At 57.3% G+C, this 17,800-nt stretch overlaps 4 protein-coding genes across 4 annotated transcripts; 3 read left to right on the top strand and 1 right to left on the bottom strand.

Annotated features, from left to right (window-relative positions):
• Window positions 1–277: 277 nt before the first annotated feature.
• On the top strand, window positions 278–10,063 carry B0H18DRAFT_884948 (uncharacterized protein; the record flags this gene model as incomplete). The annotated part of the gene is made up of 10 exons (XM_048041053.1): window positions 278–1,600; window positions 1,656–3,089; window positions 3,147–3,805; window positions 4,115–7,111; window positions 7,167–7,557; window positions 7,615–8,733; window positions 8,786–8,997; window positions 9,062–9,389; window positions 9,438–9,632; window positions 9,677–10,063. 10 exons carry the CDS (start codon window positions 278–280, stop codon window positions 10,061–10,063), a joined length of 9,045 nt encoding a protein of 3,014 aa, XP_047887637.1.
• A 464-nt stretch (window positions 10,064–10,527) lies between these two features.
• B0H18DRAFT_1096741 (kinase-like domain-containing protein) lies at window positions 10,528–13,324 on the bottom strand (the record flags this gene model as incomplete). The annotated part of the gene is made up of 6 exons (XM_048032465.1): window positions 12,167–13,324; window positions 11,556–12,115; window positions 11,112–11,491; window positions 10,906–11,055; window positions 10,668–10,852; window positions 10,528–10,611 (listed from the first exon to the last, which is right to left on the bottom strand). The coding sequence occupies exons 1-6, from the start codon at window positions 13,226–13,228 to the stop codon at window positions 10,528–10,530; spliced, it is 2,421 nt and encodes an 806-aa protein (XP_047887636.1). The 5' UTR covers window positions 13,229–13,324.
• B0H18DRAFT_1038612 (uncharacterized protein) lies at window positions 13,304–15,109 on the top strand. Its single transcript, XM_048030457.1, has 5 exons — window positions 13,304–13,576; window positions 13,642–13,999; window positions 14,051–14,296; window positions 14,353–14,496; window positions 14,546–15,109. Exons 2-5 carry the CDS (start codon window positions 13,799–13,801, stop codon window positions 14,681–14,683), a joined length of 729 nt encoding a protein of 242 aa, XP_047887635.1. The 5' UTR covers window positions 13,304–13,576; window positions 13,642–13,798; the 3' UTR covers window positions 14,684–15,109.
• A 95-nt stretch (window positions 15,110–15,204) lies between these two features.
• B0H18DRAFT_1038600 (Rad9-domain-containing protein) lies at window positions 15,205–17,657 on the top strand. Its single transcript, XM_048030456.1, has 7 exons — window positions 15,205–15,405; window positions 15,455–15,681; window positions 15,740–15,893; window positions 15,951–16,181; window positions 16,238–16,344; window positions 16,418–17,296; window positions 17,371–17,657. The coding sequence occupies exons 1-7, from the start codon at window positions 15,372–15,374 to the stop codon at window positions 17,395–17,397; spliced, it is 1,659 nt and encodes a 552-aa protein (XP_047887634.1). The 5' UTR covers window positions 15,205–15,371; the 3' UTR covers window positions 17,398–17,657.
• The last annotated feature ends 143 nt before the right edge of the window (window positions 17,658–17,800 follow it).

Below are 17,800 nucleotides of genomic sequence, written 5' to 3'. Positions count from 1 at the left end.
TACAGATGCGAAGTAGAGATTTTTGAACGACAGCTCACTCGAGGGAGACATGGTAAGTAGGATAGGGAGCACTGAGTACATTGGAGAGAAGGAAATGAGCGTGCTTCAAAATCTTCTGGCTATTTAACCAGTATTTTGAGCGTCTAAGTCAGCTGACATGCCCTATTTTGGCAAGAACTGTCATTGTCAATGTCCTCGGCCAACGACCTTCAATTGCCCTCCAACCTGTTTTTCTTCCTGCTCTGTTCATGCTGCTCTTCGACTTCCGCTCGTAGTTATGGGAAGTGCGACTATCAAGAATGTTTTGGACTTGCTCAGGAGCGAGAAGGTAAAGGACCGACAAGAGGGTATCTCTTCATTACAGACCGTATTCGCGCACGAGTCTACGATCCTCAAGGTCGACGAGAAAGGCGACGGGAAGGCGTGGCTCGTCATCTACCAGGCCCTTTTCAATGCTGTGCTGAAGGAGAAGGATGCATACGCGAAGAAGGGTGACGCGTCGAGCGCTGTAGTCAAACGGCGGCTGGGCGACGCTGCCTCCGCCGTTCGCTGGTTAATCGAGCATAGCGTCCAACGCATGAACAGCAAGGTGGTGAAGGCCGTATTAGCCCATCTTACGAAGTTTATCATCAATAGAGGCGAGTTGTTCACCCCAGTCGCGCTGCAGTATGCCAAGGCTATTCGGTGCATCTTGAGCTATGCCCCGCACCTGGAACATCTAGTCGAGACGACGTGGATAACGTTGCTAGAGATGTCTCTGAACGTCATACTCGGAGACCGCGTTAGGAGGAACCTTAACGAGATGGAGGACACCTTCGCGGAGGAGAGGGAAGACAGTCTGCTCGCAGGGTCGGAAGTCGATGAGTCTGGAGAAGATGGCACGCCGTCTACGCTAGGGCCAAGCTCTTCCAGGAAGAGGAAACTCCCTCCTGCCACGCAGACGCGACAGACACCGTTCTCTGGCAGCCCCGCCCCAACCTCACATCCCGTCACTCAAGAGCAGGTAGAGTTCATGTCCCTACTCGTCGTGCTGCTCCAATCATCGTCTGCTCCATTGCTCTCGCCTCAACACCCGTATCTCCCCGTTGCCTTGTTCAACAGACTTTCCCGCATTCTACAGAAGTACCCGGGAGATTCCTCCCTGCATCATGATTACTTACTCGCACTCTCCGCCGCGCTATCCCACGTCGCATTGAATGACTCTGCTACCGTGATCAAATTTGCGCATGATGCTTGGGAAGGTCTACTGAGCATGTGGGGGACCAAGAACCAACGGACGAAGCAGGATCTGGTCGTAGTGCTGCAGACGCTATTCCCATACTACACTGCGGAGCCCGTCGACCCGACAGTGTTCGCCAATGTGGATTATGCGAATGGAGTGGCAAAACTCTGGCATCTGTTGAGCAGCGAGGCAGAAAGTCGCTGGGGCGTCGACGGGCTGTCACTAGATCGGTTGCGCCTAGAGGCGCGACAGCTAGGAGTGGACGGAGACTCACCGCAGCCGTTTGTGGGATCGACCTTTCGGCATGGATGGCAGTTCGACTCGAGCCAGGCGCTGGCTTGGACGATACTCGAGCTGCAAGCAGATTGCACAGCCAAGGTAGTCATCTCGCACTCAAGCTCCATGGAGGAACTCGTACGAAACTCATCTGCAGTTATACCGTCTCACAGAATCCGTTCATTCGATGGAGCCTAGCAACTCTCGCGGTGCGGGGAAACGCGTCAAGCTGGAGAGTCCTGTCAAGTCTCTACTTGACCTAGTCAATCACTCGTCCGTCTCCGGCATACGCTCGTATCATCTGCAGAGCTTGCTATTCTTTATCGACAAACATTGGGCGATCCTACACGAAGAACTGCAACAACAAGTCATCTCCGTTCTCCTGCAGTTCGTATCGTTCGAAGGCGGGTCTGTCCAGTCGTGGACTTTTCTTTGCCTAGCCGCTATCGCTCACAGCATTGGCGCGTCACTCAACTCGTCCTCTGCTCCTGGCTCGAGACCGGAACCGTCGAGTACTACGACATGGGATGCCATCTATGCGCATGCTATGCGCCGGGTGACAGTAGCATCCGTCTCACGCGCTGCCTGTCATACCGCGTCCGTCTTCCTACTGCATTCGAAGGAGCTGCTCACGTCGCAGCGTCTCATTGCCGAAATAGAGACACTAGGCAAGGACCTCGATGTCCAGGGACCTGTGTTCCCTTACGACTCGGTCTGTGCGTTCTTGGACCTGGCCCTCCGCATAGCGAGCCAGGACGTCCGGCTTTATCGGATGCAGCTCGAAGAGAAGGTGTTGTCTTGGTTTGTCGACACATGGAGAGTGGGGAGCGCACCGAAGACGAGGCTGCCAGCGCACACTGTTGCCGATCTGTTGATGCTCCTGGAAGGCGTTTGCTCATTCTCCACCAGGAGTCACCTAATTTGCGGAATGCCGCTGTCCGACTCCTCCATCGTCCGGGCTACCAACGACCATTGTTACACCGCCGTAATACGGGACTTCTCAATCCAGGCCCGTCTGCCGCCATGGCGCCAACGTCAGGCAACCACCGATCCCGACACGTCTAGTGGCCAGAATTCCGAGGAACAAAGTGTCGCACTCGACGATCTAGCTCCCCCTCGTAGTCGAGAACGACGTATCTCGGCCTTTCTCCTGAAAGCCATGGAGGAGCTCTGCGCCGTATGGGAGTCGAGCAAGGAAGCGTCCGGCTTCATTACGGCAGAGAGAGTTCGGTCCTGTCTCGATGTGTCATTCCTCGCTCTTTCCTACGAAGCCATACTTGTCGTCAACGGCATTCAGCCAACACGGCGTGTCGTCCAGGCCGCTTGCCGCCTCATTCAAACCGTTCTTCCGCAACTCTCGGAGAAGCGTTGGACCTCGGAGGAGCGATCCCTCATGCTGGGCAGCCTGCATCCCCTAGTATCTGCTCTGCAGGATCCCGCACAAGAGCCATGGGAAACGTTGACATCTCCTGGATCGTATACCGGAGTGAGACGGCAAATCCTTAGCGCTCTTAATACTGGGGCGGGGAGGCATGATCATTACTTGAGTGTACGCCGCCAAGTCCAGCGCACCATATTTCGCTCTGCTGAGGTAAGAGACCCTAACCTCTCAAGTATGCGCCATTGACATCGACTCAATCGTGGCCAGGTGCAGGATACCTTCACGAATTTTCTGGTGACCCTCAAATCGACCCTCCGACTGGCGTCTGGCGCCTCTACGAGTCCAGGTTCTGACAGTCAGGCCATGGACATTGATATCGAGGACGACTTTGGCGAACTGAGAACAGTCCAGGATGCGGGAACTACCACGGAGTCGTTGCGAAATGGTGCTGCAGTCATGGACGCGCACGGCATGGAGATTTGCATGACGGCGCTTGCGGTCATCCCCGTCTTACAGTCCACATCCGGGCTGCCTACGCGTGATAAGGACCTGGCCAAACTCGTCTTAAATTCGGATGAGTCGCGATTTCTGGATGTGGCTCAGGTCTACTTCACCATCGTCAAAACTGGCATGTTAAGCATCAGCGCCTCTACCCTGGAGCAGTTCCTCGAGAGATTTGGCGATCTGTGGCCTCAATATGGTTATGCGCGAAACGATCATTTGCAGTGTCTGTCCTTGCACTTCCTACATTCTACCATGGCATGTTGGCTTGATCGGGCGACACCCAACAACATCTGCGACGCTGTTCGGGAGCTCTGGAGTCGTCTGGCGGCGAAGCTCCTGAGCGGCAAATTGACTTCGTGGAAGTCCCGGGACGTCGTTGTTCGTCTTCTTGACGCAAATCTCGCCCAAGACCCTCGGGAGCAGTTTTGGATAGATCCGGCGGAAGACGACGATGCCGGAGCCGACTCTGCCGCTGGACGAGAAGAGAGCAAAGACGATGGCGTGACGCCCCTCCTTCCAGCATCCATACTGCCCAAGTTGGGAGCTGATCATGATATCCGTGTGCGCTTTCGTGCCTCGGCTGCCGTGGCACGCATGTTCGCGCGAGCTTGCAAGCTCGGTCAGGACCCGTCTGCACTGTACGAGAAAGTGCGGCCCTATCTGACCGCTGACCACACAGAGTAAGTGACCAGCACTCCTGATCTTGTCGGCGCTCATTTCCCTATCTGCAGGTTTGAGAAGATGATGACCCGCATACTCTGCCTGGCCGATACCATGATCGTCAGTTCTGCCGTTAGGCGAGGTGCTTACTGGCACTTGCTAGAAGGATATCTGTACGCCCCCAAATACGCAAGCCACATGGAGGCTGCACTGGTGGGTGTGGCAGATAGGCTAGGGTTATCCGGTCCCGCGGACTTCTTCGAGCATTATGCCTCTCAAATGGCCTCTTCGATTTGCAAGGGAGGCAAAGACTTCCTCAGCTTCCCGCCCCGCGTGCTCGGGTATCAAGAGAGAAGACAATGCGCTGAAGTGGCGTTCCATTCCTTCGCGCCTGCCAATCTCCTCAATGAGGAGTACAAACATGGCTATCAACTGTTTCAGAATCACTGCGGTGCCGTTCACAAGACATTGGTCGATGGACTCCAGGAGTGTTTTCCTGAAACCGTTGGATACCAGATCGTCATATCCATAGGGGCTGCCTTGGACGAAGAGCGCGATCTCCCAGAGGATCTGGCAACGCAGCTCCAGTACACGATGCGGGATCTCGGACAGCAAATCTTCGACCTCTGCCTCCGTCGAACGACCGATGTTGTCGTAGCCACCATCGTTCGCTCGCTGGCTGATCAAGATGTATCGAGTGACGGGCCCGTCCATGCTGGTCTTCGAATGGCCGGCTACGACAAGGACAGCGATCGTGTACTTGAACATCTGTTCCACTACAGGCGTCATGACGAGTTTCAGTTCCACCAGCCAAACTTCCCGTTTTACAGCACCGAGATCGTTCTGAAAGCCTTGCAGTGGTTCACTGCGTGGGTCCCCGAGGCACAATCACCTGCAATCACGTACCACGTTCTTCACCAGCTCTTCGCCATCATGGAACGCTGCCCCTTCATCAATGAGCAAATGCGACTACTCAATGGTATATGCGTTTGGGTCGCTACGCGTCGCCAGCACTTCGAGGACTCCACGTTGCTTCGGACGCTGATGAACATGGCTTCGACTATATTGTCACAGGCGGACATGGCGCGCGCTGCGCAATCGATTCTGGACTGGTGCTTCAATGTTTACCGACGATCGACGGAGCGCAGCTACCACCTGTCTGACCTTCTTGTCCAAATTGGTTCAATTGCTCAGGACTATCAGCGAGCACCGCATGACACTTCGTCTGTGGCACTCGCTAACGACCTCGTTGGCTGGATAGAATCGGTAATGCAGAATCTAGCCCAACGGGATGCATTGCGTCCCCAGATTATTCGCGCTTTGGCCTCCTGGCCTTTTGACACGTCCCCTGCGCTCGTCGAGCTTCGGGATAGTCTCAATGTGCAGGAGATCTCCCAAATTCTCAGTGACCCGCCGGTAACGGCTCACAAGTTCCGGTTGGCACGCAGAATCCGCGACCTCACAATCGGCCAAGAGCGTTTCGCAGAGCACCTTGTGGATTCGAGCTTCTGGACACTCAAACAGTGCATACCATCCTCTGATAAACTCCACGATGATGATATCGACGCCTTCGTTGCGCTTCTCTTCCACAACGGCGGTACCATACGAAGTCCGGAACACGCAAGTGCGGAGATGGCCATCCAGACAATCCGCCAGAGGCATCGCCAAATGACATCTTCACTCGAGCGATCTGGCACGCAGGATGCAGCACAACGTGCCATCATCATCTCTCTGCTAGAGATGTTGGACGCATCATCTGCCGCACAGATCAACATTGCGTATCGTACTCTCCGCTCTGTGATGTCCGTTTGCAGCCTCGATAGCAGCGCCTTGCGTACGTGGTGCCGCGAATACGCCGGGGATTTATCGCATCTTCAGGCCCATCCGGTGCCTGTCGTCGAGAAGGACTTCGGCAGTCTCCCACAGCTGCTCGCCAGTACCCACTTACAACAAGCGTCTAGAGACTTCTCTGAGTGGATCACCAATCTGTCCATGTCCCTCTGCGGCGCCCTCGCAATACGAGATCGTTTCTACGCCTCCCTGTCCCTGATCCTCCAATCCAACGCGACATTTGCAGAGAATATTATGCCTGTGCTGGTGCATGCCGTGTTGTCCTCGGAGCGCTCTGCGCGTAACTCGGACGGCGGGCAGATTCTTCGACTTGCTCTGTCTGACCACTTCGATGCGGTCTTGAATTACGAAGACGTAGATGTTCGATGCCTACGTGCGATCATTGATACCGTATTGCATCTTCGCCACTTCCATCCTCCTGATGTCAGGGACGCACTGGCTTACGATGTGTGGTTGCGAAACGACTTCAGGCTCCTCAGCAAGAAATCGGTCAGATGCGGTGCATACACAACTGCACTGCTATTCTTGGAGTTGGCCGCGGAGAATGAATCGGAAGATGCATCGGATGCTAGTGCGGCTGAAGATACGCTCTTCGATATTTACAGTCGCATCGACGAGCCGGACGGTTTCTACGGCATTCGAAGCAGCAATTTGAGCAATTTCCTCATCAAACGGCTCCACCACGAGAAGCAATGGGACACCGCGTTTCGCTACCACGGAGCAGCTCTGACCGCTCGTCCATCTGACTCAATTCACGGCCAAGGAGTAGTCCAGTCCTTGCACGCGTTCGGTTTCGATCGTCTTGCAATGACGGCTCTGGGTTCTGTGACATCCCAATCGCACGAAAACAATGACTCCCAGAGTGCTATGATGTACGAACTCGGATGGCGCACGGGTACTTGGGATCTCCCTGAGTGTCGTGCAGGACAGTACCCTGGGGCATCGTTATACGTGTCCTTGCGGGCTTTCTATCGCGAAAGAGATCCCAACAGGGTTGATACCGTCGTTCGGCAGTCGCTCTTCCAAGAGCTGGCGCAACTCCATTACCAAGGCAACGAGAACTTGACTACTATACGCCATACCACTCAAACCCTCATGTGCCTTCACCAGATCAGGTGGTGGAAACATGAGGGGCTTATGCAGTTGAGTCGCTCGCGCAACGGCCAGCCTTACAACCATGTATGGAACGCGTTCGACCAGACTGCCAAAATAGAGAAGTAAGCCGCTTCCACTATAATTCGCCTATGTTAGGGGCACTGATTGAGTATACAGTTTCGATGATATGGAATCCCTCATGGCCACTCGCATTTCATTGATACGCGCACGACGCCAAAAGGAGGAACGTGACAAGATTGGAGACCTTCTCTCTCCTTTGGGTCGTTCGCTGATGGAACTGGAGAGGGGATGTCTCCTTCGCCTATCTCAAGCCGCGAGGGACGCTCAAAGGCCTCAGGCAGCGCTCAATGCGATAACTCAAGCTCAGGTCCTTGGAGGAGAGGGCGTACCAGAAGTTACCCAGGAGTTCGCGAATGTCTTGTGGCTTATGAAGGAACCGAGGTTGGCAGCTTCCCTCCTCAAGGACACGCTTTCCACGATGACCACGGAGGCGCAGAAGGGCCCAGAAGAGGATAAGTTCCGCGTCGCTTCGCTTCTAGCTCGTTTGGTGAGTTTTGCAGAGACGTCTGTATCACCGTCTCATTAACCCTCATGACTCGCTCAGGGTACCTGGTCCGCGCAGGCGTCCCTCGACAAGCCCGATCAGATCATTGAACAGTACTTCGATCCCGCTATACAGTTGTTGTCAGATGTGACGGTCGCGTCGAACGTTGCCGACCGTGCTGCCGTCTTCCATCAATACGCCATTTTCGCGGATCATCAGTACCACTCTGTCATCAACTCTCCGGATGCTCTACGATGGAGGATCTACATGGATCGTAAGACAGAGGAGATCAGACTCCGTCAAGAAAAGATGCAGAAAGTGCCAGTCAACACTCAAGAACGCCACGAACTCGAGCGCGCTCTCAAGAAGGCCGAGAAAGAGCTTAGACATGATCAAGCACGCTTCAAGGAACACAAGAATGCTCGGGATCGCTTCCTCGGTCTGGCCATGACGACATACTCTGAATGTCTTGCTCATTCCGACGCATATGACAGCGAATCAATTATTCGTCTGTGTTCGTTATGGCTCGCAAATTTCGACAGAACGGACACCGATGTCAGCTTTGAGGCTGCTCTGACACGTGTAGCCTCTCACAAGTTCGTATTCCTTGCTCACCAACTAGCGGCTAGGCTTTCCAAGTCCACTTCGCCCCGTGCTACTACATCCAATCAAGCACTTCTCCACAGCTTGCTATCTCGGATGTGCAGGGAACACCCGTTCCATAGCTTGTATCAAGTGCTCTGCTTGATATCAGACCAAAGCTCTGCAGGCGTAGCATCGGGGAGACGACAGTCAGGCAGGCTCGAGACCGTTTCCTCGCAGGCAGAAAGAGCCGCGGCTGCCGGTGCCATCATTGACCAGCTGAGGACCGATGCACAAGTGCAAGGCCGTCTTAGCGATGTCGAACAACTCTTTCGGGCGTCTTTGCAATGGGCCACGTACAAGGTCAAGAAAGATGCGAAGGGTAACCTGCCTATCCCAGATGGATTTCCCATCAAGCGAATCCGCGACTTGCGCGTTCCGGTCATGACTTCTCATACACCCGTTGATCCATCTTGCCAGTACAGTGATTGTGTCTGGATCAGTCACTTCGAATCCACCTTTTCTACGTCTGGTGGGCTCAATCTGCCGAAAATATGCGTCTGCGTAGGAGTGGATGGACAAAAGTACAAACAATTGGTGAGCGACAGCTAGAGATACGGCGAGAACGTAACTCATCATGCGCAAACAGTACAAGGGTGGCGATGATCTCAGACAAGACGCGGTAATGGAGCAGGTGTTCGAGCTGGTGAACATCATCCTTCGTCGCGACCGTGAAACACGAAGACGAGATCTCGCAGTACGAGGGTATAGAATCATTCCGTTGGCCTCGCAAGCCGGTATTTTGGAATTTGTCCAAGACACCACTCCATTGGCTACATGGCTACCCGATGCACATTCGCGGTGAGTTGGCTGGCGTCTGTGTCGGTATATCAATTGACTGAAATCGACTGACACTTCCCCATAGGTATAGACCGGGTGATATACGATCACACGACGTAATGAGACAGCTGAAAGAGAAGCAGCACGAGTGTCAGAACGATCGTTCACAGATGCTGGAATTCCTCGTGAAGCTCCGTCGACGGTTCAGACCGGTCATGCGCCACTATTTCACGGAGCGACACAAGGAGCCCCTCGCGTGGTTCACGATGCGTCTCAAGTACTCGCGCAGTGTGGCGACGAACGCAATCGTTGGGCATATCCTCGGACTCGGTGACAGGCACTGTTCAAACATCCTTATGGATAATGCAACTGGAGAAATGGTCCACATTGATCTCGGAATTGCTTTCGACCAGGTAAGCCCTCTACTTGTCTTCACGCCAGTATCCTCAATTCGTTGGCAGGGTAAAATGTTGCCTATCCCGGAGCGTGTCCCCTTCCGCTTGACGGCTGACGTCGTGGATGGCTTGGGTACCTCTGGCACTCAGGGTGTATTCCAGAGATGCGCAGAGGAAACCCTCCGTGTTCTGCGGGACGAGTCTGAAGTCGTCCTGACTGTTTTGGAGGTCTTCAAGTACGATCCTCTGCACTCCTGGTCAGTGCGAGGACCATGACTGTCGCGCGAGTCGTGTTGTGCTGAGAGGTCATTAGGGTTGCGAGCGAAGTGAAGATGAAGCGAGTGCAAGGGTCGGGCAACGATGCAACGTTCACCGGAGAGGCCGTCCGTTGGATGATTGGCATTGACATGGCTAGCGGCTCCGCCGATGAAGCCGCCGATCGCGCTCTGACCGCGGTAAGGCGGAAATTGGACAAGACGCTCTCGATCGAGTATACTGTCAACGAGTTGGTCACTGAAGCCACAGACCCTGGAAACCTTGCCCAGATGTTCTGCGGTACGTTCAGACGTCGTGCTCGGAAGTATGTTCACTCAGTATTGCATCACAGGTTGGAGTCCTCACCTCTGAAGTTTACGTCCTACCAGCCATCTGGGTCGACTTTCTCTCCATTGCGTCTCATGGACATACTGTAGCATACACATACCCACAATCTCGTGCTTTCATGATGTACCCCCCATTTCTCCGACGCATTATCCCTCTCGTCAGAAGCAACACCATAACTTATGGAAAAATCTGGACAGTACGCTGCATGCACTTGCTATACACTTTTCTTCTATGCGAAAGCAACCGTCCCCATCACGCCGAACAAGGCGAGAGAAGATTACTGATCACGGGTATCAACCACGCACAGGTGTATATCATGTATGAATACAAGCCCTGCCACGACACAGGGCCGTCAAAGGGTCATGCGGCGCGCGAACCTTTCCTTCTTCTTCCCCCGCCTGACCTGCGGCGTCCCCACGTAGAACAGTACACGACTCACTGCAAAAACGAAAGACGAGGAATGAAGCGAGATCCAGAGGAGAGTGAGCGTAGATCGATGCATGATATGACATGGTAACAGTAGAAACCTCAAGACGACAGAAACCCGAAGCCTTTACTTCGACTTTGCAATCTCCCGCGCGGCCTTGATCAGCGGTGCCAGTGTCCTCAGTGGCTCCGAGAGCTTGAAGAACGGATGCTGTAGGGAGAAGAGTGAGTCAGGGATGCCCACGTAAATGAAGAAGTGTGTCGTACCTGAAGGATCTCGGTCGCATTCGGCCGCTTTTCCGCATCGACCTCCAGTGTCTTCGCAAGGTAGTCCCGGAAGACGGGCGAGAGTGCCTCTGGGTTGGCGATGGCGGGCGTGCCATTGGTCGCGATGAGGTATAGCGCCTTCAACGGATTTTGGTTGAGGTATGGCGGCTCGCCCTCGATCATTTCTATCGAAGTCCATGAGACCTGGGTCACAGGCGCTAAAGGATGCCCGACCCACCTATTGCCATGATCCCCAAACTCCAGATATCGACCTTTGGCCCGTACTCTTTCCGCGTAACGACCTCGGGTGCCATCCAGTATGGCGTACCAACCATCGTCGTCCGCTTCGCGTTGCCGTCCGAGATTTGCGCGCAGAAACCGAAGTCGGCTAGGGACTCCCTTCAGACTCTGCTGTTCGCGGCGTCACAAAAATGGTGTACTCACTCAGCTTGATGTCGCCATTCATGCTCAAGAGGACATTGTCACTCTTGATGTCACGGTGGATGACGCCATGTCGGTGGAGGTGCTCGAGGCCCTGCGCCGTCTCCCGCGAGACGGCGGCGATCTGGCCCTCCGACATGAGGTTGGCGGTGACAACGTCGGTCAGCGAGCCGCCCTCCATGTACTCCATGACGACCCAGAGCTCGTTCTTGTACAAGAACGAGTCGATGTAGTTGACGATGTTCGGGTGGCGCGACGCGCGCATGACGAGGATCTCGTTGATAATGAGGTCCTTCTTCGGCTGCTTTTCGAGGTCCATCTGCTTGATCGCGACCGACATGTTCGTCCCGACCTGATAGGCAGTGTACACGCCCCCCGAAGCGCTGCGGGCGCGTGCCTGGCTGTCAGCGTGCATCCCGCGCATGTCATCAGGGTCCTGTTACTCACCCCGCACCGATCTTGACAAGGTTCCGGTAGAGCCGCGTAGGGTCCGCATCCGTGCAGATCGCCTGCAGCCGCTTCACGATGTCCTCGTCCTTCGCCTTGTCCTTCTCCTTCTTCTCCCTCCGTCGTGGGGTCGCGCCCGGCCCGTTCGCCACCTTCTGGAGGCTCGCCGTGGCCGCACTCGGCTGCTGCTGCTGTGGCGGCGAACGAGAGTCTGGGCCGGGGCGCTCGCGCTCGCGCATGGACGCGGACGGCTTGAGGCGGAGGTCCGTCTGCGAGGAGCCCGGCGAAGTCTTGGTCGGCTTCTGCGATGGGAACGCGACGGGCGGCGGAGGCGCCTGACCGTTGCCGGGCCCAGGCGAGCGCCGATCGCGCGTTGTGTTCGAGCGCGAGAGCTGGTCGCCAGGCTTATGTGGCTTGCTCTGGGGGAGGCGCTGGGAGGTGGACCGGTCGAGCGCGGTGGTCGTGGCCGGTGGGTGCGGTGCTATGCGATGGGGACTAGGGGAGCCCTGCGCGGAGGGAGGCGCGGAGGGCGTCTTCTTCGGAGGCGGAGGTGCAGCACGCTGTATACACTCAGCATGCCGACTGCGGGAGCGGGCAACGGATGTACTCACTGGGTTCTGGAAGCCATCGTCGCCGTACTGCTTCGGTTGCGTTTGGGGCGCCACGGCGGGCGGGGGTGCGTGCACTGCACCCATCTTGTCCCAGACAGATGTGTCCCCACGGCCCTCCTGATAGAATTTGACGATTTCCATGACCGCCTGCGGGTTCTTCTCCTGCTCGAGCTTGGAGATACCGCTCTCCTGCAGGAGCTGCTGCCATTCTTTGGGCAGACCAGTAAACTCACCGGTGGACGAGTTGAAGCCGACGTGGGTGAGGTGGACGGGGTCGTAGGGCGTGCTGATCTCTGGCCGCTTGTTGTTGTTCAAGAACGGCAGATCGAAGCCAAAGACGCTCTTCTTTGACTTGGTTGACGTCGTCCCGCTCCGCCCGCGCAGCGTGCCAGGCGTGGTCGGCGGTGCGCTCGGCGCAGTGTTCGCCACGCCGTAGCCAAGCGAGTCCTGCATGCCCTGCGTGTCAAAGGTGTCGGGCTGGGTGGGCTGGGTGGGCTGGGCGGCCGGGACTGGCGGGGCTGCGGGATAGAGTTGCTGCGGGGACTGCTGCTGGTCGTCGACGTAAAAGACCGTGTCAAGCGGCAAGCTTATCGGATCGGAGATGCGTGGGTTGGCGGTGTTGCGCTGGTTGGGGAAGAGGTCGGTCAGGTTGGCGGTGTTGGCCCGCGATGGGCGAGGAGGAGGCACTGTGCCGTTCATGGTCGCAGGGGGGGCGCTGCCGTTGCTGATGGAGCGGTGGGAGGCGAAGGGATCGCGGTCGATGCTCTTGGACACGCTGGAGGCGGTCAGGCTGTGTTTGCGCGGTGGTGGCGGCTTCTGGAGAGAGTTGCGGACCCTGCTCTTGGATGGGGGAGGGGCGGGCGCCTGCCTGGACGGTAGGTATGGGTCCTGGTAGCCGTCTGCGGCCGCGGCGTGGAGGTTGGCCTCTGCGAGCAGCTCGTTGTACTCCTGGATGGACTCGCGGCTGGGGCGGTGGTACTCGACAGTGATCTTGGAGTGGCGGCTAGACGACGGGGGTTGGAACTGCCTCTGGTTTAGGGCGCTCTGGGACGTCGCCGACATGGACGAGATGGGGACACGGCGGCGTGGGGAGGCTGGGACGCAGGAGGGATGAGCCGCAGGTCGTCGCAGGCGCGGCCGACAACGATCAGAACAAGGAAGGTGAGTGCAGTGGCTGTGGGCCGCTTTGCCTTTAACCTCCCCGGCGATCCCCACGCTTATATTAATCCGCGCAGCAAACGCTCTCCTCCGCCGTCTGCCGTCGTGCCCAGCGAGGTCAACGGCGCACTGACTGGCCTCGGCGTCGTGTGCAAAAGCCTCGACGACGCCCCGCGGTGGCGACGGCATCGACTCGGAGACTGTCGCCTGTTATCGATCTCTACGCTCGACTTTCCTGATTAGGCAGTCTTGGTACGACTGTCAAACCGCCCTTCAGAAACTGTTTGCTGACACCCGGCTGACATCGCCTATTCGAGCTGACACCGCTGAGAACATTGCAGTCTGCAGGCGATCGTGTTTGTTCTCGCGACCTGACATATCCTGCCAGAGGACTCTTGATTCCAGGCAGACGGCGATCCTTCACGCACACAACAGGCCACAGCCACTCGTACCACCTTTCACTGAACCTTCAGGATGTTCCCTCCAGCCGGCCTGCCTCTCCCCGGCGAGCTGCTGCTCATCACCGACGAACTCCCATCCCCAGCCGACTTCCTCCTCCACAAGCTGCTCGCTGACCACTTGAAGCACGTGCGGGGAACCGGGGCGCAGACGAGATGTCTCATCCTTGCCACGCTCAATGATCCGACACGGTGGAAACATATCGCTGCGAAGTCGGTGCGTCCGCCTCCTTATCACAGCCCGATTCACCCACTCACGCGTGCGCAGAACGTGAGCTTGGATCAGCACACCGCTTCGCGGAGGCTGTCCTTCATCGATGTGCTCGGGCAGGTCCAGTCGAGCGCGACGCTGCGCCCGCTGTACGACTCTGTGCGAGCGCAGCTGAAAGCCGCCGCCCCGGACGAGGGACGTACCCTCGTTATCCTGGACGACCTCTCGCCCCTAGAATGGATCGGATACTCGACGATCGAGCTATCACGATTCCTGCGCGCGCTGTCTGCATCGTGTCGAGAGGTAGGCCGCCAAGTCCCCCACTCCGACACGTAGTGCTCATATACCTGCTCGGCCAGGCTAACGCTGCGCTCGTCATGCGACACCACCTCATAACGCCCGGCGACCCAGATGATCTGCTTCGACACCTTCTGCAGCTCGCTTCTTATCACGTCGACGTGCGGCCCTTGTCTAGTGGGCGCAGCGGCGCAGTTTCCGGCGAGGTATGCTAAGTATCTGGCTAGAAGGCACTCCGGTCTGACACCGTCGTAGATCGCCCTGCATGCAGGAACGTGCTGTCCTCTGACGGCCCAAGTCAAAGTCGTCCCACGGAGCAGCGCGCTTCAGTACCGCTTGACGGACGCAGGCGCGACATTTTTCAACAAGGGCACCAGCGCTGGCGTTCTATGAACGTGCACCCCGTGCTGTACTCCACTTACAATCTTCAGAGCACATGTCTCGTGCTCCGTTCTGTGCGGTAAACGCTGTCGCACTCATGAGACACGCGTCAGTGAGTTCTTGGTCACGGAGAGCTTGCAAGAAGCAGGATCCAGACCGAGCAGTCACGTAGATCGGAAACGATGGGGCTTGTCGCGCGTTTCTCAAATTGTGGGATGAAGGCACATCTCAGGCAGGGTCAGATGAGGTAGCTATAGACACGGAGCTTAGGGCGTGTCTCGCCTTCTCCGATGGAGAGGGTCTGCACATGTATTAATGCCAGTTGATGACCTAGCTGTACAATGGCACGGTGCGCCCATAGAGTCGCATGAAATCTAGTTATATCAATATTGTATAGCGCAGATTAGTGGTTGGATTTATACATGCGAATTGAGGATCGCACAGAGTGGAGTCACGGTCGCGGTGTGACCGACGACTACGCGTAGCGTCACACGCTGTCTACGCGTCCGATCGTGAGTCGTTTTGCGTTTTGAGATCCCACTCGCCACTGAGTACCCTGCCCTGCCACTGCTGGTGGCATCTCTCCGCAACGAATTGATACCGGGCAGTCTCTGCATGCGCCGAATCAAATCCCTCTGCTCTCTTGAAACCTGGACTTGTATCATACGCGGATAATCAGTTTGTACGACCACCCACAATCATGCAGGCAACTCTCGACGCCAGTGCACTCAAGCGTGAGCTGAGCATACGCTACCACCTCGACTGACACAAAGCATTCCACAGAAATTACCAGAGCACTCGCCTGCCTCTCCCGGTACGGCGACGAGCTCACGATCTACGCAACCCCCGACACCTTCGCGCTCTCGACGACGAACCAGTCCCAGTCCGCGTTCTGCCGGTTCAAATACCGCAGGCAGTTCTTCAGCAGATACAGCATCGCGCGGCCCGCCGCGGACCTCGACATGGACGTCGACGAGGTCGCGCCCGCGACGGGCCAGCTCCAGACGAAGGTCTTCGCGCCGCAGTGTGCCTCAGAGCGGACGGGTGCTGATGCTCGCGCTTGCGCAGAACCTCCTGTCGATCCTGAAGCACAAGACGGTGGAGAAGACGGTGGAGAAGTGCGAGCTGGTCATCTCGGACGGGGACGCGCAGGGCCAGGGGGACGAGGGTGACCGCGATTCGCTAGAGAGCAGGTTAACGGTGCGCTTGCACTGCAAACACGGTAGGGCCTCCGTGTATGCGCCTTTCGGAGCAGCGAGGGCTGAGCGGCGTTGTGCAGGTGTGGTCAAGACGCATAGGCTGCTGCTGCAGACCCCGAATTCTCTTCTCGCTCCGGCGATACCCACCGCGCAGTACCATTCGCGCCTGTCGATCGGTGCACGCGCCGTGCGAGACGTGATTGAACACTTCCCGCTGCAGAAGGGGCCGAAGAGCGATCCTCAGCTTATCTGGACATTCAACGACTATGACGTGCAAGTCAAAGGCATGGAGACAGTCATGACCAGCAAGAGCATGTACCACGAGCTTCATATACAACAACGAGGAGTTGATCACATTGTGTCCCAGGTGGCCCGCAGCTCGCAACCGAGCTCACGATCAGCGCAGAAGAGTTCGACCGGTACGAAGTCTTCGACACGCCGCTCACGCTCTCCTTCCACCTGCGCGAGTTCAACGTGAGGGATATTCCTCACTCTTTAGTTCTCGCGCATATACCCTTCCGCTGACGTCTCCCCAATCTCCACGTAGGCCACGATCGCGTTCGCCGAAGCCTCCACCCTCCCGCTCGACATCAGCTTCACCGACCCGGCCGCACCGGTGTTCATCGACCTCTCAGGCGACCTCTCCGAATCGCTCTCCGTCATCTCCACCAGCGGCCTCGGCGCACATGTCGTCCCTGCGCGCCAGCGCGCACGGCCCCGCCCCCGCGCCGCGCCAAAGCGCAAACGCTCCGTGGACGACACGGAACACGATTCTGCGCAGAGCTCGCGGGAGGCGAGCGTCGTGTCCGACGCCAACTCAGAGCGGAGGAGGCCGATGAAGGTCGTGCAGACGACGGACAGGGCGTCCGTCGTGCGCGAGCTGGACGGGGGCGCCCCCCGCGCGACGCCGCTCCCGATGCGCGAGTCGATGCCCCCACCGTCTATGATGCCCCCGCCATCTATGATGCCCCCTCCGTCCCTACCGCCGCCGCTGTCCCTCCGCCCTCAGAGCCGCCCACCAACCGCCCGTCCGCCGACTGCCCGCCCATCGAGCGCCTCTGCGGCCCGCGCGCGTGAGCCGCTGTTCCTCCCGAGCTCGCAGCCCGAGGAGGCGGAGGACACCGAGCTGCGGATGCACATCGACGGCGACGGGGCGGGGGCGGAGCCGGAGCCGCTGTTCCTGCCGGGCACGCAGCTCTCGCAGGCGATCCGGGACTCGGGGCTCGGGATCGAGCACATGACCGCGCACGAGTTCGCGGCGATGCTCGAGGGCGAGGGGGAGGAGGTCGAGTTTGGGGAGGACCTCGATTTGGATTTGGGTGTGGGCGCGGGCGCGGGGAGGGAGGGGAGCTTGGAGATCTACGACCAGGACGAGATGGAGGTTGAGGTGGAGATGGAGCCGACGCAGCCGGGCGGTGGGACGAAGGTGAGTTCTACTCACAGATTGGGTGCTGGCCAGTTGACGGGATGGCTGATTGACGTTACTCGGGTCTTGTGCAGGCGTTCAGACCGTTATTCGAAGACTGACTTGAGGTTGGGAGAAAGCGGCTATGGCCTGGGGAGGGGATCTGTGCGAGGTTCCCGCGTGTCTGTTAGTCTGCACAGGCGGGCGCGCTGGGGGTAGGCATTCAGGCTTATCGTATGCCATGATGGGTCCTGAGGCCTGGAGGTGTATTGCACTCTGGTTCGGGATACATACCGGAGACCCGCGTAGGCTAACGTCTCGGCGTGCGGCTTCCCTGCTCGTCGGTTCGACTGAATGTAAATGTCTTACAGTCTATTACGACATGCGGAACGATTACACACTTCAGCGAGAGCAATGCGAATGTAAGTATGGATACACGCCAACCCGATACAGGACTGAACGACAGATACAGAAGGCCAAGGATATTGTCATGAGTTCATGAAGATCGTTACGTCGTGTATGCGC

This window comes from Fomitopsis serialis, assembly GCF_022376445.1.
Source record: "Fomitopsis serialis strain Sig1Antser10 chromosome Unknown B0H18scaffold_120, whole genome shotgun sequence".
Lineage (NCBI taxonomy): Eukaryota > Fungi > Basidiomycota > Agaricomycetes > Polyporales > Fomitopsidaceae > Fomitopsis > Fomitopsis serialis.
This window is presented reverse-complemented; position numbering and strand designations above follow the sequence as displayed.